General features: G+C 29.6%; 1 protein-coding gene across 2 annotated transcripts in view; it reads right to left on the bottom strand.

Moving 5' to 3' along the window:
- LOC109852948 (scavenger receptor class B member 1-like) overlaps positions 1 to 23182 on the bottom strand; it is a 40990-nt gene extending 17808 nt beyond the window's left edge. Inside the window, exons 1-2 of one of the 2 annotated variants that reach the window (XM_020424591.1) lie at positions 22961 to 23182; positions 21158 to 21310 (exon numbers count right to left, since the gene is read on the bottom strand). In XM_020424591.1, coding sequence (XP_020280180.1) covers positions 21158 to 21310; positions 22961 to 22988 — 181 coding nt within the window. In that variant the 5' untranslated portion in view covers positions 22989 to 23182. Of the gene's footprint in view, positions 1 to 9729; positions 10646 to 21157; positions 21311 to 22960 lie in introns of those variants that run through there. The other variant, XM_020424590.1, reaches the window with a different exon arrangement.
- Between the last annotated feature and the right edge of the window lie 2600 nt (positions 23183 to 25782).

Genomic DNA, 25782 nt, shown 5'->3' with positions numbered 1-25782 from the left:
CGGCAAGTGGAAATAAGTCTGAAATATGACAGTGATTAATTCGAAGGACGAAAGTCCATAAATATCACGTACTTATATATTTTACATATGTATATGTTGTACTTATATCTAATTTTAAAAGATTTATATAGTCGAAAGAAAAAATATGAGAGATATGATTAATAAGTATCTGAAACGACACTTGCTAAAAAATAAACGGTCTCAATGATGACAACGCATCAGCTTCAACTGTTGTAACGATCAAAATGTACGAGTTGGGCTTCAAATTACTATCTTATCCATTTTATTTGCCAAATATAACTTCGTGCAATGTTCATTTATTTCTTGAATCGGAAAAAATGGCTCAATAGAAAAAAAAAATTTTTCAAGCAATAAAGTGATGGACGCCGTAAATGACTATACTTCGACGAGCTGTCGTACAAACGCTACGTGCGATGAATGAGCCAGCGTTTGATATTTGTTCTTCTGAAGAATGAAACTTGTCAACGACAGTATGAGTCACACCTACTAATGTCGCTATCTAATGCTATCGTTTCGAATATTTATCAATTACCCCACGTACATTGTATGAAGATTACACCAAATTTAAGATAAAAATTTGCAAAAATTAACAGTAATTTTTTAAGCAATGAAAACTCTAAAGAAGTATGTTCCAATCATTTTTCTGTTATATTTAACTTAGTATTTAACTCTTTATAGTTCCTACTCTTAATATTTAAAATAGTTAAATATAACTTTTCAATTATATTTAACTATTTGTCTAACGTTTTGTGCATACATTGCGTGGATTTTATACGCGTTAGATTGTCTCAAGGTAAGCATATTACGCTCCTTGGCGTAGTACAATTTATAGCCATCAGTTCCACTGAGGATCTGCGCATTGTGTATCATTTACTCTTTCTGGATTTAAGGCCAAAATATGTAAAACCTTGAATCTTATTTGATTAGAGCAAATCTTTTCATACACTGTTTTAATCCTCGAGAAAAAATGGAAAACGGTGTGATCATGTGGAGATTACAGTCAAACCTCTATAACTCGAAAACCTCTATAAGACAAAAATTTTATTCACTTCTTTCTGCTCCGCGGGAAAGAAAAAAACGCTTTGTTAAGTCGAAAACCTCTACAACTCAAAGATTTTAGCTCTTCCCTTCGAGATTCGAGTTATCGAGGTTCGACTGTATATACGGGTCTCAGATATGGTTTTATATGATCATATAAAATTTTATATAAGTCAGATGTGATTTTATGTGATCGTGTAAAATCAAATCCGAAATTTGGCGTGATCTGATCACTTATATATAATCATATGTTTTTATTTTTTCTCGGATCATTATGTATTAGAAACGATCATTCAATATATTGTTATAAAATTCTTAAAAGTTGAATAATTCTTATGAAAGTACTTGAACAAAATCGAGTTGGTAGTACTGAGTAGTCGCGAAATGAATAACAAAATTTTCGTGTTAAATTAAATCTCGTGGTTAATAATTATATCATGTGCAAAGTAGTGCGTAATATCACATAATATGTATATATGCACGTTTTATTGGTACATTAATTATATATTATAGCGTCAATAAACATACGTACAGAAAAAAGTAAAAATAAAAAATTGTTATTGTAATCGTTATTGCAAAAACATCAGTTATTATATAAAAATAACTTTGCACACATATCTTTTTATATTTATATATATTTTTCTTTTTATTAACGCGGACATGGCGACATTTTGTTTAGACTCTTTAGTAATAATCGAATAAACATACACGATTCTTTTATAATACGTAAAACGCTCTTTGACATACGCGCGTGATTACATGCGTGTTATTGTACCGTTAAGTAATTCACTCATAAATCACGTAGGAGCATGTCGATGTGTATCGCGGAAGCATAATAGAAGAGATTTATTCGCAAGCTGGCACGCTCGAAGGACACCCGATTAAAAACATCGCTCTATATCATAATGGGTCAAAGAATATCGCATTGTTGCGTATACACAATGTCTCACACAAATGACTTTTTAAGAATCTCTTAGAACGTCATTCATTTACATATAAGTACACATAAGTACAGGTTACAAACTAGATTAGTTTTTAATTTTTCATTTTTTTTAATGGAGTTGCGTAAGAGCTCGAATTGATATACATTGACGTGATTCATTTGTGTGTGTATTTAAGATTCTCTAAAAATTACAAACACACATTTAGCGACTCTTGTTAGCGACAAGTAAAAGAAACATGCAAGAAGTTTTCCCGACAGAAAAGATTGCGTTTGATAAAACCCATGTAAATTAAAATGAAAAGACGAAAGTGTCGAAGGGAGAGTGAATCGCAATTAAGTTGTATCTGCATATGTTCCCGCATAAATGCAATATGTATCCAATGTGTTGTCATAGTGGACCAGGTCGTAGAAGATAGTTTTGCGCTTGCCTATTGCAAGATCGTTGGCAACACGTAATAAGATGTTGCAATAATTTTCAGACGGTAATCGAGACTGCAAATGTGCATGATCAAATAGAAAGCGCATATAGTTGTGGCATATCTCTATATTGTTTTACACTTAGCACAGATTACGTGCAATAGTTCCGGCTTTCAGCCACGTTTTAGAACAGAATTCTGTCATATTGACGCAACGAAATTTCTTTGCTCTTCCGTATCAATAACGTTATATAACTTTAAATGTAAATAATGTAATGTTTATAATTAAATGTACACATTTAATTATTTCATTATTATTTGTACACGTTTACAACTACGTAGAATCAAAATTTAATATTTCTTTAAAATATCAAAAACAAAATAAATTCATAAACCAGAAGTTGATAAATATTGATAACTTTTATTAGCTGCTAATTAGATTTGCGCATTACGTTGCCATAGTATATAAGTAGAACTAAAAAGAATAAATGTTTTAATTTAAAAAAATAGCTCGTTTTAAGAGAGTGATTTTTGTATTATTTTGTAGCGATAACTTCTCTTCAATGTTTCATCTCTTCTTCGAGATGTTCACTTAAATGTAATTTAAAGAAGAAAGTTTTTGTTATGCATTTTAATCTACGCGGTTGCCTCACACGTTTCTTACCATTTACAAGGAAAATCAATTTGACAATCCCAGATTTTATTGCCGGACAGTTGATTTTATCTATGCGGTTTGCGGCGAAGTGTTGTTTATTAACGTTGCGAACTAGTCCGACTGCGTTCCCCGTTTCTTTCGCGCTTCCTCTCATCGGCATCCGATGTCAAACGAGCGAGTTTCGTACGATCGCATTTTTGACACGACATTTTTAATTTAGTTAGTCAGATCAGTTAAATAAACGTTAACAAATCCACAAATGGTACTACTGCGTGAGAGAGCAACCGTTTGCATGGCATTCGATGATCGTTTTAAGAGTATCCTAATTCTTTCGTTTCTATATCGCCGATTTCGTTAGCTAGCAGTAATAACATTCGCTTGAGCGAAATTATTTCTGCGTATTTGTCGCATCGAAAAAAATTTGAAGCTAAACCGTTAAAATATTTTATATATTACACACAAGTCAATTGAACAAAATTATAATTGTGTGATATTGGTTTTTAAATTTAAATTTATAATCTTTTATTCATATTTAATATTAAACATTTTTCATTACATAACATGGACTGTAAAATAATTTATATATTATTACCGGAGTAGTAGATTTTATTGTTCTTTTTTTTATCCGGATAGTTGATTTTATCTTTCTTACATAAACTTTTTTTTGTTGTGTTTTAGAATCAAAACAAAAGTATTTGTAAAAATACATGAAATGAACTCATTGAATTGGTTTACTACGCGTAGAATGCTGAATACATTATAGACATCCAACAGATTCGATAAGAGAAAGAGAGAAGAATATTCCTGGAAATATCTATGTAGAATCGAGTTTGTCTTCGTAAGAGCAAACCGGTTCTTTGAAGCTTTTTTTTTAGTTATAAAATTTTCCAATGTCATTAATTCGCAATAAGAACTTTTATCGCTTCTCTATATACATATAACAACTCATTTGTATGTCATTAGATTTATTTCCGTAATTGTTTTTATCTAACTGTAATATCAAGTAAAAAACAAAGTCATACAATGTCCATATTAAATAAGAAGCTTGTGCGAGTGCCGTATTTCTTACTTTCCATTTTAAAATAGTTTTTTGTAAAATGTTTCTCTTGCACATTTTTAACTGCATGCATATGAAAAGTGTAAAAACAGGAAATTTATAATATTATCTGAATAATTTGAACTCGATTTTTATAGCGACTGAATTCATCTAAATGTATTTTAAATGACTTTCAACTAATTTTTAAATTTGATTTTACACACATAATTGACTTATAAAGAATACTTAGTCTTCTACAATTAATTCATTTTCAATCAAGAAAAATTGGTTTTACGAAACTCTAAAAGACACGACGTTACGTATCGTTTAAATGCTTGCGTACATAAGTGAGTGTGCGCGCACACGCGCAAACTCATAAAAGTGATAATTAGATAAGAAAAAGCTATTGTCTAAATAAATGCCTGTGTAGTTTAGGTACAGAGTTGTGCATTGTTGCACGGAATGAGAAAGCAACATCGTCGGAAGATTAAATCGCGCCTGTGCAATCTGACAGGTAACTGTCCGGGTCCATTCACGACTTGTGTTCCGTTAAAGCAGATCGTATTGAGCGAAACTTCCGCAGACGCCGACGATGATACATTCTTTGCGCGTGGGCAGTAATAGTCGGATGGTTACTTGTTACGAACAACGTGCGCGCGATATGAATGCAAAAGAAGTGTATGTCTACGTATGGAATGTTTTATTTTCGAGAGTCTATTTTTGCGGATCACGTATCTGCGCCTCGAATTTTTAACGAATGTGTGACGTTCCTGTTTACGTTTACATTAGCACTTTTATTTGGTTTCGGCAGAAACATAATACATCATTCTAATCATTCGCTAAAAGATATAATTCATGATATTTTGTAAAAAATAGATACAGTCAAACCTCGATAACTCGAACCTCTATAACTCGAAAATTATAAATTACACACCTCTATAAGACGAAAATTTTGTTCATTCCCTTCCGCTCCGCCGAAAGGAAGACAGAACTTCGATAAGTCGAAGCCTCTACAACTCGAAGATTTTAGCTCTTCCCTTCGAGATTCGAGTTATCGAGGTTCGACTGTACTTCGAAAAATAAAATCTCCGTTGCACGTGATATTATAGTTCACTTTGTTTTAAACAAATATACCTTTTAAAATACTATATATATTTTATGAATTTTATCAAAATCTCAACTAAAAAAATTTTTATTTAACTTGCTCTCGTTGCAAATTTAATTACCAACCTAATCTCATATCATAATTTAAAAAATAAATTTGTAGTTTTGTGTGTTGAAAAAAAATATTTCAAAAATTGCGCGCTACATTTTCTATTTATTAATAGTCTCTCTTTGTAACAATGTAACAACTTTTTCATAACAATATCTCGACACAGGTTTGATAGTATTTTTTTGAAAGCTTGTTAAATCCTGAGATAATACGATCTTTAAAATGCACGCGCATAAGTATTTTGTCCACATGTTGTTTTTTTTTTTTTTAAATTCATTCACGTCTCGTTTGAATGACAATAAAGGTGCATCGCTGATGCAAAATAAATTCGTGTTTCCGCATGGAAATATTTTATGTTACTCTGAAAATAATTTCAGGATGCTAAGTGATAATTTATCTGTTCGTAAAATCGCTGAATAATTCTGATAAATTCACCATTAATGCATTTTATTGTTTTCTCGAATAACACATTGGAGTCGTTAAACAGCGTTTATGACATTCTTGTTCATTACGCGTAAAGAAATGGATTTCAAGTTGGTTTTAAGTCACATGCAAGTCGAGAGTATGTCACATGTGACACAGCACGCTTTTGACCGGCTTTTACTTTCACGCACGAGTATGCATGTAAATTATTCACGTGTTTATTAATTTACTTGTTTCTTCTTTCCGCATACCTGGATCGTATATGATGTATGTTATATATACTATACATAAGTAGATTCGACGAAACGATTAAAATTTAATTATTGATTGCACATTTTTATTCTTTGAATCTTTAATACGATCTTTCTGTCATTGATTTACTTTGCCCGCATAATTATTTTGTTGCGACAATTTCTGTTTGTCGATTTAAATAAAAAAATTTGAAAAAGTAGAAAAAGAGATATTTGCTTGAAGGCATTATGGCTATAACATTAATAAAATAACTTTAATTTTGAAATACTGTCACATAATTTACATATATTCTTTTGCAGCACAAATTTGTGTTTTAATATATACTCGATATTAAAAAGTAACACAAGTGTGCCTGCGTATGCGTGCGAGATCATGAATTTTTAATTTAGAGAAATTTCCATCGTTTAATGGACCTATTTGTTAGACCGGTTAACATGAAAACTAGTTTGACGTGAAACCAGAATTCTAAATATAAGAATTAAGTCGTAATATAATTCACATTAAAGCAATTTTTACATAGACGTACATGTAAGTACATGTACACATATATGTATGTATCCGCACAAATGTGTATCTTCAAACAAAATGTAAGATTGGAAAGAGATGAGACAGTACTTTCTTTTTATAAAATTCTTTATATCATGTTGCATCTTTGGGTTTTTTTTATCAAAGCTATGTCCGTTTCCGAGTGCGTTGTCAAAAGAGTTGTTTATCAACAGAAAACACGTTTGGAGATTTGTCATCTTGTCGAGTCTCGCGACGAATGTCATTTTGTGTAGACGCGTCTACTATTCCAACGACCGCTAATTTTGCATTATTTTTTTCGTTTTGTATTGTCTTTTCGTATTCCTGTTATAATACAAGTGTTGTTAATTCCGATGCGTGTAAATATCGGTGCGAAAACGAAACTAGGAAATCACTTGATATTGACTCGCAGGTGTAACAGTATATTGTCTTTACTCCTCAGTACTGCAGAAGGATATAATTGACATATGTTTGTCATAAGTTGACAGGTTTACAATTCTTTATATTGGATTGCAACTATAGTAATACGCTAAAAATATAAAATTTCAGTATCTTATACGCCATATTTAAACTATTTTTTAATATGCAGCACTATTATTTCTTTAAATACACACACACACACTCTCTCTTTCTCTCTCTCTTTTTCTGTCTTATTTATTTATCTTAAAAAAATATATTAATAAAATACATTAATAAAAATATATATTTATATAATTCTACAAATTTCTATATTATTCTTTGTTAGAAAAAATCTAGTTTTTAAGATTTAGTGTTTTACCTTTTAATATAATTAAGATTTATAAGATTCGGCTGAGATTATCATCGATGCGTGTGTTCCAACGAGTGAGGAAGTTTGAAACGTGATTTGTTTGTCAAATGATTCATTAAGCAGATATTCATAAACAACAGAGTGTCCATTTTTCCACTTTGATACATCTGTCGATTGCAATTAAATTTAAAAAAAAAAAAAAAACATAAAAACAAATAATGTAAAACGTGACGATACACGAATACAAAATGTCACGAACCAAATTGATTTTTAATTATTCATAAGCACGTACTTATTAGTCTATCTTATCATTATCAGTGCAATCTTTAGATCATCGATTTTCAATATCATAATATGAAATAAGATAAAATTATCTCATCTGTTAAACAGTTTTTAGTGCACTAATAGAAAGCATTTTCTCCTAAAAAATAATTTTATTGTTTTGGGTGTAGTTGTACAATAATTCAATTAAAATAAACTTTGAAAACATACCTATATTTCGTAGTATATATATATTTCATATTTAAAAGTATAATATAAAAAAAAAATTTAAAAATATAATTTATAATATAAAAAGGTATAATATAAAATAAATGTACAATATAAAAATATAATATGTATATTTCATATTTAAAAGTATAATATAAAATCTGTAATATTATATACCTATAAATTTTTTCAGATAATGACCACATAGTTTTGTCAACATTATTTTTAGCAATTTTGTCAACATTATTTTTTTGACATTTATTAAGTTTTTGTTTAATATATTTTTATGCTTTGTTTTAAAACTATGTAATTATAAAAAATTAAAGTTTTGTTAAAAATACATTTTTTGAGCCTCTTTTTGTGCCTATCAACTTGTGATTTTACACAAGATTTGCTTATCTGTAAGGTTGCTTATCTTTTTTTTTTATCTTCCTTCGCCGATTAATTCTGAGACCAATAATATATGCTCGAATAGAGAAAAAAATCATATTGTCTTCGATATATTCCACAAAATTATATTTTGTATTTAATTAACTGTTCAATTACGTTCTTCTGTTTTCTCGGGAAGATATTATTATACAACACCGCAGCGTATTTAACCGATTACACGAGCATGTACATTTGTGCGAAAATTGTTCCTGGGAAACTTGCAATATTGCAATCCAGAGAAAGTTGGTATTTTGCACTCTCAACTAAGCGGATCAATTGGACCGAAATGAATCACGGTTGCACTTTTGGTCTAGATCATTTTTTAAATTTATTTTCGCGAAATCATTTATAACCGGTTTGTTCGCTCCGTAGCTATGCACATCTCAGAACTCTTTTGAACCCTGTTCCAGCTTCAGAACCGAGATCTCTTTCACATGCATGATACTGCTCAGTTTTTTTTTTTCTACGGTTACGTGTAATCGCTTTTTTTGCGATATATATAAGCCGGAACATATTGCCTCGCAAAAAAGCACGCGCGCGCATACCTTTCTCCGAAAATCTTCCGCACTATCTTCAGATTAACGGCAAACGCACGTTTTTTATTCGACGACTTCTTTCTTTTGTAATTGCACTTTTACATTTTACAAACGTTTATGCTTGCTTGATATTGAAAATAAAGCATATAAGGTATAAACTCGTGTGAAAACTTATGGATTATAAAAAAGAAGATTTAGATAACAATCAATTCATTATAATTAAGTACAATTATTTTATTAGTTTAGCCCAATCTTTCGATTCTTTTGCGTATTTCTTTTATTTTATGTGTGCTGAATATATCTATCTGATTTTTATTGTTGCAAAAAATTAGAATGATGATGATTAGAGAAAGGATTAGTGTTTCTGATCTTTTTTAATAGTTTAAAACAAACTTAGATATATTTCTTTTACTATTAATAAAAAATTTTGTAAAGGATTGAGACGTAAGAACGTATATAGCGTTGCATCTAAATTATTTTCAAGTGCTTTACTCTCACACAAAAGAAATTATTGCAAAACTTTGCTATTTATGTATCTATAATCACTCGAGTGTATTTTATCACACAAGAATAAATATATCTTTTTTTCAGAGATGTGTTACACTGTGTTAAAAAAAATAACTTTTACGCACAAAGTTTTATAATAAAGTTTTTTTTTTTTTTAATATAAAAAACAACTTTTTAAAATTATAAAAAGTCGTATATAAATTGTTTCCGAATTAACATTCAGGAACGAATCCCACGCATTACGGAAGTTCTAACGTGAAGGCCATCGACTTACTAATAACTTTACTTTTACTTGTTTCGAATATGAAATATTTCATTCATTCATCAAGTGCGTAAAAAAATATATTCTAGTCTTGTATCTCTAAATCGCAATTATTTGAGCAATTTAAAATTTTGTAAATAACACTTTGTTTTAAAAGCTATATGTTTTTATACTTCTCTTTCCTAAAAGTGTGAAATCAATTTTCAATTACTTACTTTTCAACCATTTCCGTCTGCCATCATGGGAATAAATTGGTAGCGTTTTATTGAAAACTCTATTCACCACTATCGAGGACTTTCTTCGTACATTGTCCGAAAACATTGTCACCTCATCTTGGTCGACGTGTCTTTCAGAATTAGCGTTCGCGTTGGTCGAATAATTTCGCCGGCCCGTCAACGTATTCCAGATTAGCATAAAGTCCCTCATTTTTTTCTCGTTTTTTTTTTCTCGTTACTCGATGATAAATAAAATCACAAAAGTGTCTGGCTTCACTGTGTTGACGATCTGTCGATTTTCAATAGTAACGGCAAGCTATGACTGATGATAAAGTTTCTAGTATTGATTCCGGACAAAAGTGTCCGTTGACACTTTTGTGAAATTAGATTAGCCGACGTCGAGCGGTTCTCGTCGGTTTTTATATGGAGATCACTACACACTCGGGATTTCCCGGACCCGGATTTTTGACACTTCACTTTCTCTCGCTCCGATCGATGTAATCAACCCAGAGATTTCTCGATGATTCTTCACGAATCTTTCGAATCAATTACTAGTTTTGTCAAGCTCTTCCAAAGAGAAATCCGAGAAATTTTGAGGAAACAACAATGTGTCTACAACAATCTCAATATAATTTATCGTAGTTTTATTTTATAATCTCTTTCACACGGGAGCTTATCAGCTTGTGACGCATCACTCGAGACACTGATTGTTTAAAGTCATCCGGCTTTTGTGTCCTGTCTCAGCCACTTGATTCGTATATGTTACCTTCGCTTTCCGTTCCTGCTACGTGCGGTATACGTCTCGATGCAAGAGTCTCGCGGATTTAAAAAATATATTGCTCCCACCAGGAGGCTCGTTGTCCGTGACGAGGATCAACGAGCACGTGGAGCGCCGGCCAATCGGATCACGAGTTTGTTGTCCCACCTACTTGAAGTGCGAGAAACACCTATGGTTATCTGTTGTTTCGCCGTGGTGTTCAGCAAATTTCCAGTTTCCTCGGTCGGGGCGAACTCTCAAGGTCCACGAACGCTATTCAGGATGGGGAATACCGACTACCCTTTGTGGAGCAATAAACAATCGGCGCAGACAGTTTTATTTTATGTCTCGCTCGAGTCGCACGTTTAATTTGAAATAATATTTTCCGTATTTACAAATGTAAAAATATCGTAATTATTGTAGAAACAAAACGACATAGGTTGATCTCGTATAGTCGCGTTTTTACGGTAAAAAGAATTTGCAGAAGATAAAAAGTATAACAATTCCTATATATGAACGTAATCACATTCCACGAAGGATTGTGTAGATATTACCAAATTTCAATTGAATGACGAGCGAGTTTAATTTGAAATATGATTTCCCTTTTTATTTTCTCTCGAAATATTCACAATTAGCCATTATATCATTCATAGATTTGTCTCCAAAAAAAACAATGTATTTAAGCAGATTATACTGCACATACCAGCGTGTGTTTTTTTATTATATAATTAATGAAATAATTATTAGGATACTTTGTAAATAATATCATATTAAAGTAAGTGTATAAAAACTTTATAAGGAGGAAAATTCCGTTCTTATTAGAGAGTTTTTTATTGATATCTGTTATTATTAAAGCTTCGTGACATATTAGAGAGCTACTATAGTTAAGTGGCAGGAAGCAAATAGTTATTAAAACCAAGTCACGATATGATTGTTGAATAATGCTGAACATTGGATATACGTACAGGGGGATATTTGTTAGCAAAAAGATGTTTCTGCTTCAGATCATCCGAATGCCATGACCGCGATACAATTTTAACACGCGAGGTTTAATATTTATCGATTAGAGCAACGCGAAGGACAAGAAAATTCTAGGTACTTGCATTTTTGCAACCTTTTCACGCAGGTGGCCATAATTTTTTGATAACTTCTATCATTTAATTTAGATCAATTTAATACCGGTCTGAGCGAGTATTACAAATGCGTATTATGTTTATGGTTCCGCATACGTGCGTATTATCTACTGCTGCGGCAAAGAAGTTTCGAAGGTGAGGAAAAACACAATAAACACAACAATTTAGATTCACGCGCGAATGATTAAATTAATTATGCTTAAAGCGGTTGAAGAAGTAAACTTGAATATCGATTATAAATAGTAGTATCGCGTATCCTGCTGCGCGTCAGTGTAAAATATTTTCCAATCGCAATCAGATCATAAGACACATTTTTTTCATACAGATCTTATTCTTGTAAGTCCGTAGAACGTCATATCATTGAACGCATACAATTGCTACGTTTTTTCATGATTTTTTCTGTAATATTCCAGGTAACGCATACACACATCGATAGAATTCTCATCGTGTGACTAATACTGCTTGTGTTTCCAATTCAGAAGGTTCGAGAACGATACCCACAAACTGCATTACATTATATTCTCCTTTTACTTATAAAGTCGCTTATCCACATCGTCATACTTTTTTAGAACTTGAGACAGGATTTTTCCATCAAATGATAAAGGTGTTGAGTCATCACACATCGTCTTTAAAACCTTATAAATATTAAATAATTTAAACAGGGTTCCTAAACAAGTTTGTAAAAAATTACCGTTGTATTTGTTTTTTATTACATCTTTTGGAACGACTTAAAATTTTTTCTAGTTTTGAGCGTAGAATAAAAATAATCTTACTATACTAACTTCATGAATATAAATTTCTTTTATCTTCTTAAACTGAAAAAAAAAAAATTACGTTTACTTTCGAACAAAATAATCATACACGACAAAACTGATGATACGATGACATACAAATAAAATAATCAATCAAGTAATTTTTATTTTCAAATAAATCGTGATTTATTTTATGTAATACAAAACGACGTCAAAACCTCAACAATATTATTTAAATTAATTGAGAGAGAGATGACAATATTCATATACACACATACACGCGCGCGCGTATGTTAAAATATATTAAAAATGTATGTTAAAATATATTATTTAAACAGCAATTAAACATTTTCTGGCATCCTAATTCGTGAGATTGCACATCTATTTGTGACGCATATTGTGCGTCCTGTGCTACTCGATCACGTCTCGAGGCATTCTGACTCATATGGAAAACCATCACATTTATCTTTTTTACACAAACGCTAAAAAAATATTGATCAGGACACATACTACTGAGCGTTGGCATTACATTAGACAATGATTAAGTATAAATATATATATAATCTTACACTACAAATACTCTCAGAAAGATTAAGTTACTTATTTAAAAGATTTGATATATATATATATATATATATATACTCGCGTGTGATATATATATATATATCACACGCGAGTGCGTAAATATATATATATATTTACACGCACTCGCAAACAGCTTCGAGAGCAAGGAAAATGTAAATTTGTAAACGTGTGACTTTCATGTAGCGGTCACTGCAGTCAAGGATTTTGTGTGGTAAAGTATCCAAGGTTTCGGAATTTCAATGAATTAAATCACAATACGTACATTTCCGACATCTGACTTTTTCCTGGATCTTAAACGAAAATATTTTACTTTTTGGTATGTGAATCATTACCTACTACACTGTGATTGAAGAGAAGATATATACAATAAATTACCGGAATCAAAACATATTTATAACTCGTATAAATATTGGAGACACATGAAAATAATTGGAGACACATGAAATGCAAAAAATGAGAATTGCTAGCCTTGAAAGCTCTTATGCACAAGATGTTACCTTTAAAATTATTCTTATTGCTATCAGTGTGAAGATAATTTTGTTATTTTCCGACAAAACAAGATTTTAAACTTTATCGTTAAGAATAATGTCAAATCGCTTTATAAAGTTAAAAACGATCAAATTGAGAATATCCGGAAATTAAAGTGGATAATCTTTTCGTTGTAGCATTAATTTTTGTAAATCTACGTTTTCTTAGAAATCCGCATATATATTATGGATCAATATCTTCTTTCTTTCTGGCGAATAATTATTGTCACGGTTTACGAGCAGCATCAATTGTGCACGCATGTAATTTTGACTTTCGATGTCCCGTTAACCCCGAACGTTATCGAAACGTATGCAATCACCGAAGCTTGAAAGCGGTCATCGCGCGAGCCCCGGTCGTTTCATCGTGATAACGGTTTTATAAATTATCCTTTTGCACTTCCGTGATATTCGAGAGATCGATTAACCGCGCAATCTATCATTTGGCTAAAAAAAATATTCTAGTCATTATTTTATCTCAAATTAGATCGATATGCGGATAGGTCAAAATGAGAAGTAAAGCCACGTCTTGATATTTTGAAATATTGCAATAGCTGCACCAGACATTTTTATGTAAACATACCGGGTAAATATCAAGCAATGCTCGCGCATTCTGATAAATTTTGTTGAAAAATAATCAAAACTTTATTTGAAACAGTGTATCAAAATTTAATTTCGTATTAAGAGAACAGGTTTTCTTTTATTGTTTAAATAAATTTATTGTATTATTTGTTTAGCATTAATATTTTTTTATACAAAAAAAACAAAATCTATGTATATTTTCTTCATTTATAGATTTTTATCTTTAATCACAGTATGTAAATTAACATCACCAACATTATAATATAATTAATCCTATAGGTGTAAATCACGCAATCAAACGTCGTCATATCAACAATTTTCATACCTTAGCTGTAACTTTTTTTTTATTTTGTAAATAATAATAACAATGGTATTATATCAGAATTATATTCTATAAAAAAATTAAAATATTTTAAATAAAATGTTTTGTCTTTAATTACATGTATAATACTTACATGTATAACTCTTATTTTCTTTGATCTCGGTGTTTATAATATCTCGTTTCTTCTTTATTAAATTTCGACGTTTTGCTGTATTTAAACACGAATATATTTTTAAAAGAGTTCAAAAACGATTTCTATCGAATTTTGTTAGTATTATTTTGTATCTTGTATTTAGTATTGTATTTGTATTTAGTATTTATTAGTATTTTGATTTTGATAAAAATCAAGTATAAACGCGTACGCCAATCTTAATCATACATCTATTTAAACAATAATTAACATTATTTATTCTTATAAAATTTCTTAACTTAAATAAATGTAATTTACTCTCGTATCTTTACTTTATCTCAATTAAGATTATTGATAATTTATATTTTTCTTAAATTAAATTTATTATGAAGTTTTTAAATTAAGGTTTATTGTTGCGTCATTGTGATTGATGTATCATTGATTGTGTTAAAAAAAAGTTGATAGATTTAAAACCGACTGTTTCGCAGCAAACAAGTGCGCAAATATTGTTTTTTATAAAATGTTTATTAAAAGAGAACAAAACGTAATATTTTTTTGTTTTATAAAAAAATCACAAAATCAGTCACAATCTGTATGCGCGATTCAATAAGCAAAAAGTTCAATTCTTTCGTATTCCTTGACACACTTTTTTGATACAAGAAGAATAATTAGTTTATGATAAAAGTAAAAAAAAGATTGAATACGATCAATTGACCTCAAGTAGAAAAACACGCATTTTATGTTTTTTATCTGCAGTTTTTAACAAAAACTGTAAAGTTTGCGTTTACGTTAGATATCAAATGGTCATGGCCTCTTGTGATGATACTATTATATGAGTGATCATATATATGCTTACACGCGCAGGATTGCCGAGCACGTTGACATGCACGTGTTGATTCACATTCATGACGTCAAAACGTTATTTTAAAAAAGGACGCGCAAATATTACAAAATATCATGCTACTTTGTTCTTACGTCACAATCAGCAATTTAATAAATTAGTACAAAAGTCTCATGCGTATTTCATGCGTATTTCATTGCGCAGGACATGTCAAGATCAAGTTTTGGTAATCATATGCAAAACAAATTTTTTCATAGAAATAAAAAAAAAAAACAATAACTGATAGTTCATTTTTAAAATTGTTGAGAGTGTGATGCGTGTGTCATATAATATGAATTAACAAAATAAGGAGTAATACATTACTGCGCACTTTTAAAAAAATGCATAGAATGATTGTCAAAGTGCGCTCTAGTCCTACCAGAAACAGCGTGTATAAATAATCACAATTGATTTTATCGATCTTGATTGCCGCTTTTATCGCGACGCTGATTGAACGTTTCTCGGATGTGTTTCTCAATTCATATCGTACAAGTATACAGGATGTCCCATTTAAATTGACACAACGAAAAATCTCGTAGACAACTGATTGATTGCTGTGTCAACTTAAATGGGACACCCTGTATACATACTAGCTTTCATCGCGGTGATAGAATGTGTTCACTGACAGAGAACACGTTAGACATTCGAAGACGTTTTTCAGGTTTTAACCGTGTTGGTGTTATTTCTTTATATCGACGCGACGTTTCGTCTATACTATCAGGATGCTCTGATGAAGTAAGCAAATGTTCACGAAACGTCGGTATAAAAATGACATTAACGCGGTTCAAATCCGAAAAACATCTTTGAATGTTAATACACCACACCGCGAAAACATCAAATATTAGAACACGTTAAAACAAAAATAATAATAGCGTGCGTGTAGCGCACGTCTCTGTGTGCTAGTAATTAAAAAAAGTAAAATCTTTTCTGTAAATACAGAAAAATAGAAAATATTAGTTGATAAAATTACATAGCTTTATATTGCAAAGTTTCATGTTTTAGCCAGGTGCTGATATAGATTAAAAAGACTTGACGCTCGTGAAATTGCTAACAAGAATCAAATAAGGCCGATACGAGCCATTCGCAGGATGTTTGTGCGGAAACTATGCGTGTACAAATATATATATATATATATAAATGTAACGAATTTTACTTGTAAATTTTTACAAGTATTTTTTGAATTGAAATCTCAATTCTTAAAATCATACGGGATGCTAGATTCCGGGAGAGGAGATAAAGCCGGAGATTCCAGGTTCGACTCCTGGCCGAGGAGTTTTTTTCGCAATATTTTAAAATTAGTTAGGGGGGTATCCGGGGTTTTCCATATGTGAGATGCAAATCTAGCATCCCGTATGATTTTAAGAATTGAGATTTCAATNAGAATTGAGATTTCAATTCAAAAAATACTTGTAAAAATTTACAAGTAAAATTCGTTACATTTATATATATATATATTTGTACACGCATAGTTTCCGCACAAACATCCTGCGAATGGCTCGTATCGGCCTTATTTGATTCTTGATACAGATTAATGTGTGTGTGAGGCAAAGCGTATCTTGTAGTAGAAAATATGTGACGTCAATATGTGAGAAGTACAAGGATATTCCTTCTGGAAGATTCCATGAGTCAAATTTAGCCCTACTGGTTGCCGTTCTATAACCAGTTCTGCGTTACAGGTTGCTTTTAGCATCGCGGGAGCAGAGGTTCTCTACTGCAACGTTTCCAGGTCTCGGAGAATGTATACTATTGCATTACGTTTTAAAAATAAATTAAAAATACATCATGCAAAAATACATCGTAGCGTTTGCGATTAAATGCTAAAATTACCTATAATGCTTATCTGAAAAAAAAAAGATATAAGACAAAAGTGATTTTTTATTGATTGCGTCTTTGCATTTAGTACTTCATATAATGAAAAGAAAATATACAAATGTTTAACGATATTTATATTATGACACAAAATAATGCAAATATAATGAATACTTAATCATCCTTAATTCTCAGTCAATCGTTAATTGTTAATCATCCTCTTTCTCTCTCTCTCTCTCTCCCCTATCTACACTTACAACACAACCATAGTACGTAAATGTTTTTTCTGAATGTTTACATTAATTACTGCTTTTACTGTTATACCATTAGTTTAAAAATATATTGCAAAGACGAGCGTAGCCCATCTCTGTATGCGTTTAGCCACCTAAGTATGTATATATAGTTTTTTGTGAATATCTCGAAAACTAAAGCCAAGCAGCGGTCATAAAAAAAAAGTTGTATAAGAAAAAGTTGTTCAGAATTTTGACCTTGACAACATATTTCAAGGTCATCAAAATCGGTAAGGTCCCCTGTAATGTAAATTATTACCTTTTCTTTTTCTTTCTACTTGTTTACGTGTGCAGTGTTATTATTCCGAAAGAAAAGAAGATGAAAATAAAATAAATCAGATTTTCCCAATTACGATTGTTAAAGTGTCAATGCAAATAAACATCAAATATCGTCTAAAGCACTTTCATCTTTTTAAAAAAAATCTTCTGATCTTTTCACATAGAGAGAGTAGGTATAGAATGTATTTAACGCTTAAAAGAAAGTTACCGTTTAAAAGATGTTTATAGAAATCAATCTTTTGGTGACATCGTATCTTCTTCTACAACTTATCACAATGTTTATTTAAAAAAAAATAACAAGAAAACGGCTTTCACAAAATAAAAGTTTAAAACCTTAACAATTTATATTTATCACGCAAATTATCCTTTTAGCTCGTTTACTCATAGTGTATCATAATTAACAGGATTTTAGAAGAATAGAATAGAATTACATTAGAAATTTATAAAAGATCACATCGGTAATATCAAAAAAATTATTTATATCCGTATTTTCAAAAATTTTGCTTACAAAAAATAACTTAAGTAACTTTTGACTTTTTATCATGCTTCAAACATCGACAGGCGATAAGTCGCGATGAGATACTCCAAACAATATAAACAAATATAAATTTTTTTTCTATAAGATGTGCAATTGTAATGACGGTTTAACAAAACATTAAATTTTTTTAGCTTGAACGAATACCGAGTAAATATATTATAATTTTTACAAGCATTAAATCAGAATTAAAAAAGAATTGCGCGTTGTGGAAAAAATTTTTACGTATATATGTATATGTGCTATATGTATCTCATAATAATTGCGCGCTTTTGACGTATATAATGAGAAAAAACTGATCTTGTTTCATGAAACTCTCAATGCCGGCAATCAACAAGAAACCGCATATAATAATTGTTTACTTATATCTTGTTCCGATGTTCTACGTATTGCGCAGCTGATTTCACGACCATTTCTCGTTTTTCATGAGTGATACAACAATTATCGATATACGCACGATTAATTACTGTGACGTATTGGTTTAAACGACAGGATATTATAGATTTTTTCTCAGATAACGAGATTCACGTATTCACATCAGTCTCATTTCTTAGTGCAATCATTCGTGAAACAAGCAAAGAAAATAATTTATGTACACTGATAAGATTTAAATCTCCGTTTACTTATAAAAAAAAGTTCAAGGAAATGTTTAGAACTTATACTTCTTGATTTGTCTAGCAAAGTAACATTCGTGTATAAGATCTATCACAAAAATGATTAAAAGGCATCTTTAGAATTGACAGTTGTTTGATGTTCTTATGCAAAATCTAAATTTTAATGTCCTTCTACATGCACGGGCGCGCATGCACAAAGTAATTTATATCGCAGAGAGAGTTATTGAATAATATTTGCTGTAAATTAACTAACAAACTTCTCTTTTATTATATATTAACATTTACTTAAAATATGTATCTAAAAAAACTAATTGTGTTTGTAGTTTGCGTATAATATTGCTTAACAATAATATAATATTTACATTATGTTTTCAAAAATTAAAATAATATGTTTTGGTCTTCACACACAATACCAGCAAACTCATTTATTATTTTATGCATATTTAAGATATAGTAAATATCGAATATTTAAATTATTATTGATAATATATATATATATATATCCGACAAGCCGTTTTTGTAATATTTTTTATACTAAGTATGCTTTTATTCATTATATTAATTTTAATTGAGAAAATGAGTTTTCTTTGCCTGCAACTGATACCAATAATCAAATTAAAAGTTTTATGCTATACATAAATATAAAAAAAATAAATAAAATATAAATAAAAACTATAAATTGTCATAAGACAATTCTAAATTATGTAAATAAATACATTTTAAAATATTATATATATAGATTTTCAAAACCTTTTTTCGTTTTAATATATAAAAATACATCTAAATATAAAAGCGATTAAAATATTATATAATTTAATTTAATTGATATTTTTATCTTTATTGTCTTTTATATAATTTTCAAAATCATTACAAATTTTTCTCTAAAATGCCATATTTATTAAATCTTTTAATAAATTATATAAAAAGTTAAAATAGTAAGTTACTAAAGTTGACCAAACACAACAACAAAAAATTTAAGACGTTGTTGAAAATTGTGCCTCAAAGATGAAACACACACTAATGTATCAAAAATTACCTTCAAAAGCATAAATTCATTGAAAAATCCACAAATCACCTTGGCACATATTCCGAGAAAAATTTTTTCAGTCTATATCAACTATAAACTCTTTCTTATACCATAACTTACCACGGAATCTATGTAGCCACAATGTTCAAACTCAATTTTATTAGTTATGACGTTAAGAGTGCGTAATTTAAACATAGTTGCAATGGAAAACTGGAAAGGAATATAGTCGACCTCTCAACCAGATAAACTTTGCGCCGGTTACTTAAAACTATTAACGCGTGTAAATTAGTGTTTTTGAACCTATTTCAGACATGTTTCGTCAATATAAGATGTATGTGTCGCACATTTGAAAAAAAAAAATTTTCATAACTATGCATAGTATTTGCCCATATATGCATAGTACATATATAAGATAAAAGATCTATCACAAAACGATAGGTAACATATTTGAAAAATAAATAAAAGAATATCTTTTAGATATCTTTGAGACATGCGTGATATCAAAAATAAGAACCGACTAAAAAGTTTTACGACTGTATTTATTAAGAAATTAGATTTGATGACTTCTCTCAAATTATCGAACAACACGACAAAAAAAATAAATTTGATCTGAACTGACGTCTGTAACAACTTACTTAACTCGCTTAGTGCGTTTTGCTTCTTTTGGACATCTCGATAAAATAGAACAAAGTTATGGATGGATAAACGTTTATGATTTTTTTCATTTGCATGTTACATTTTCTTTGCGCATAAGATTATAGCTACTTAGCGTAAAATATCGTTCCAATATAAATCGAGATAATATTATAAAAAAATTGCACGATTGCTAATGATGACTGTGCAATTTTTCCAGTTGTGATTTGTTCGTTTTGTAAAAAAAAATAGATTATTACACGAATAAATTATTGGTATTTTTCATAAAAAGCGCGTATGCGCGTAATATGGTATCTCTTAAAATGTCAAGAATCAAGATTAAATTAATTATTTATATTTATCTATTGAATAATTTAAAACGCAATGAACGTTAAGAAATATATTTATAATATAAGGTGTGTGTATCTAGCAATTAATAAAAAAAATTACTTACCTTAAATTTACGGAATAAACTAGATACGTCAGTAATATTTTGATTTGTTAAATAAAGTGTATACAAGATAAAACCATCATTAAGGATGATACGTTACTGGTATTGATTCCAAGTAAAATTACATTTTGATCGTGTTGGCAGTAAGATTGTTGAAGGCAACTCTTCCGGGTCCGCTTCGGTGATCTCTTGCAATCCTTTTTTCACATACCAAAATTCTTCTAGACACCGTTGTTTAACTGCATTTATTTTATTTCTGACTTCCATCGTAATTATACCTAAAAAAACGCAAGTTTCGAACTTACTACTTTTAATTTTTCAATCTTTTTTAAGCTCTCCAAAGGTGTAATGCATTTCAAAAACTAGTATCGAGTCGGATACAAGAGGTAGACAGGGGCGGCGCAACTCACCGTCAGAGACACGGGCGATTACGTGTAGTGCCTGACGCGAACAGTTGATCGCTACACACTGTTTCTGTGTATCTTTCTCTATCTCTCTCTCTTTCTCTCTCAAAAGAGTTTTTTCTCACTTATTTATTTACTAAACCTTCTCTTGTATCCGACTCGTGGTCAACTATTTTTATTAATAACTCAAAAAGTAAACTTCAGACAAAATTTTGCCAAATAAAGAGTTGTCTTAGAATTTAGTCAAGAATATGTATTTGCAAAGATAACGGGTTGTTCTGAATGACTTTGTATATATATATTGTACAATGAGCATATAAATAGGGAAAAACTTCTGTTCACATAAAATACATTGTTTTTGGATTATTATTTAAATTTGCCTTTTTCTCTTTGCACATGTTGAAAGTATGAGTTTCAAGCTCTATTGTGGGGCAGAGTTTTGACAAATAACTCTCTGTCATTCTTAGTTAAAACTTACGAAATCCTAAGTGAAGAAGTATATTTGATAAGCACTTAAATAAGAAAGCATCGATTTATATAAAAAAAGTAATTTAATTTCTCTATTGTGAACAACATATTCATCAAAAATAACTAATATTTCGTCGGACCACCTTTTTTTCTTATGACCTCAGCACAACGACGAGGCATAGTATCAATGAGTTTGATACAACGATTGATTGGAATGTTATTTTTAAGTTTCCTCAATTATTTTATAATGTGAATGTCATGCATTGGTCAGCACAATCTCTCGACCTGAACTCCATCGAACATCTTTAGAATGATGTAGATAGAGAAGTCAAAATGAAAAAACCTTCTAATTTGAACGATTTATATAAAATAATTGAGGAAACCTGAAATAACATTCCAATCGATTGCTATATCAAACTCATTGATTCTATGCTTGATTCGTCGCTATGCTGAGATCACAAGAAAAAAAGGTAGTCCGACAAAATATTAGTTATTTTTGATAATACATTGTTTACAATAGAAAAAATAAATTACTTTTTTTATATAAATCCATAAATATATCGTGTTTTCTTATATTTAAGTGCTCGTCACGTATATCTTCACTTAGGATTTCGTAATTTTCAACAAAGAATCAAAGAGAGTTGTCAAAACTCTGTCTTACAATAAAGCTTGAAACTCATACTTTCAACATGTGCAAAGAGAAAAAAAGATAAATTCAAATAATAACTCAAAAACAATGTATTTCATATAAACAGAAGTTTTTCCCTATTTATATACTCACAACTGTACGTATAATTATAGATTTAAATTACAAAAACAACTCTCTCAGATCATAAAATTTAATAATAAAACATAAATTATAAGTAAAATTTATGTATTTGTTATTTATTATTTGCGAATATATGTATAATACATAAAAAGAAATACAAAAAAACATTTATAAACAAATCTAATAAATTAGGAATCGTAATATTGATATATTTTTGTACATATGTTATAGGATTAAAAAGAAACATGTTGAGAAACTTTATATAACATATAAATTGTAATACTTACGGATTGCTATTCTAATGTAATTAAACATTCTAAAAGAGATATTACACACTATATATATTATGCACTATACACTGTAATTTACGATTAATACATCTACGAAATGAAGAAAAGCAAATAAATAAGTAAATGCAATGCAGTGCAACTCTCGACAACGACGTCTCTTCGTTCACTGAAGATGCAGCTGCTGTTCACGTTCCTTTTTCATAGCCATTCCAGAAAATCTTCGAGTGATAACAACTCAAGCATCCAGGCATCGCTACTTAGATAAGGCCAAGAGCAACTCCAGTGACCTGTTATCTAGTGTGGATCCGTGGGAGGAGATGAATTCTGCAACAGCTCGTCTTAGAGAGTTGTAATATCCACCAATCGCGCGAGAGTTAAAAGTACTCATGCGGAACATTATATGTTAGATACGTTCTTCTTACAATATCCATCTAGATTGTATAAACTACTGGCTCATCTATACTCTGCTAACGGGATTAAAATGTAAATTATATATCTACTTTAAAGCTACAGCATTTGCCACAATTTAATATCTAGTATATATCTAATGTTTTATACATATACACCGTATTATAAAAATAAAGTAAAACAGAAAATTTTTTTCTTTTTATTTTTAGTAAAATTATTGCTATATTATTTTTATATTTCAATTATTTAAAAAAATCATGAATAAATTATTCGATTTATCAAATAAGTTTGCTGCAATTTTTATATATTTGGTAGATATTTTTTATTGATAAAAAAAAGGTATTAATCATAACTTTTTACTTATGATTATTTGAAGTCAAGTTATGTTTACAAAATAGAAGATCCGTTAATACAGATAATTAATACAGATTTTATGCGATTAATTTTCACAGAAGAAACAGCGCATTAACTCTTGTTATCTATTCTAACATTTAAGTGCAGAGATCACATTTCCACCACTATCATCATTATCATTATCATTATTGAATACGCCATTTTGTATTTAACTTGCAAAGTTTTAGAGGATATTACGTACGTGACTTGTATCATGCGAAAGATATCATATCGTCCCGTCATTATACGTCAGCAGGAACTTTACTCTTCATAGCTTATAAATACGCTGATATATAATCAATCTCTTTCGTATTTTTTATATTACAATGTCAATGTCCAAACAATATCCAAAATACATCTATCAATTAGATTGTTTAATTAATTATATGTACATTGCTATTTTTGGTCTAAATTAATACATACTTATAATATAAAGCAACGAATGCTCTACTTTAATTGCAACTGTCAAACAATTTTCCTGAGTAATATTGCAAGACGGAGATTTCTCTACTAAGCGTTACATATAAAAAAAAGAGGAAAAAGAAGACGCGAGAACCTTTGTCTATTTTTTAGCGGTGTTTTACTTTTTTAGTTTTCTTTTAATTTTTCTAATTTAAAAAAGTCTTGATATTATATTTTCTTTAGTATAAAAAAGAAAATTCAAAATTTTTTTATTTACATGTTTATATATATTTTGATAAGTAAACGTTTACAATAAGAGTCCGTTTTTGTCTTCTTCAATTATTTAGTATCAAATCTGAAAAGATAATTTTTCACAAAATGTAAGATAAAACTTGTAAAAAATATATAACTTATTTATACGTAATCAATATTACACGTAATCAATATTACTATTCTTTTCATGAAATAGTTTTTGTTTTTAAAATTGCAGATTTAAGAATACATTTATGTTGCTCTTTTATTGTAGACAAAAATTATTATGTTGTTTGCAACGGTTGCAGTTTGTTTAATATTCTATATAAAAACAACTACACGCACATGATAGTTAAAAGTCACGATAAGTTAAAAAACCTATTTTTAAGTCGCAGTATATTAACTTTTCTGACATATGTTACAAGATATTTTGTAATCTCGTCTACGAGTTTCTATTTTTGCGTGAACTTTGTACGCATTTTCACGCTTCATTTTCATGTTTGTATTTGGTTTGCTCTAATACATATAAGATTTATATAAAATAATAATCGTAAATTTTAAGAAATTTTACAAAATTGCAATAATTAGCATTTAAATTTGCATTGTATAATATCCCATCAACTAATCTTCTGTAATAAATCTTCTGTAAATAATTCTTTTATTTTATTAATCTCTCTATACACCATGTATGTAACATACTATGTAGGGTGACTTGTCCAATGAATGAACATTCCTCAGTGAATGAACATTGCTCTATATTCTTTTATTATACAAAAAATTAAAATCTAACATGCTCTCTTGACGTTAAATATTTGACACAATATTTTCAGTGAAAATCAATAGATGTCTCTTAAAAGCGTTCTGTATATCTATAATTCATATCATAGTGTAAGTATACTTATATCATGAATTTATATGTCATTACATTTGATTGATTAAACAGTTGTTTTGACGGCGTCGCACAAGTTCAAAATTAATTCTTGTTACTTGACATCTACAATTAGTATTTTAAGTGTATTTAATGGTTTTATGATCAATTTGTTTTTATAGTTACATTGTTTAAACATTTCTTTAACAAAATATATAATAAATAACAGATCTGTAAAAGAATATCAATTTTTATTAAGTGTTCATGCATTGGGTGGAAACATCAATGAATACCAAAATAAATGAACAACCGTTCATTCATTGGCGAGCATGATAGATGCTTTATCAGTGAATGAACATTCAGTCTTTTTACTCTATTAACTTCTAATACGTAGACATAATCTAACATCTATCAGAAAAACAATTGGTCAAGCTAGAAAAGATAAGAAATAGAGAAGAAAAGAAAAAGAGAAAATGAATATATAATTATTTATAAT

This window comes from Pseudomyrmex gracilis, unplaced genomic scaffold (genome assembly GCF_002006095.1).
Source record: "Pseudomyrmex gracilis isolate BER0280 unplaced genomic scaffold, ASM200609v1 scaffold_40, whole genome shotgun sequence".
Classification (NCBI taxonomy): Eukaryota; Metazoa; Arthropoda; class Insecta; order Hymenoptera; family Formicidae; genus Pseudomyrmex; species Pseudomyrmex gracilis.
This window is presented reverse-complemented; position numbering and strand designations above follow the sequence as displayed.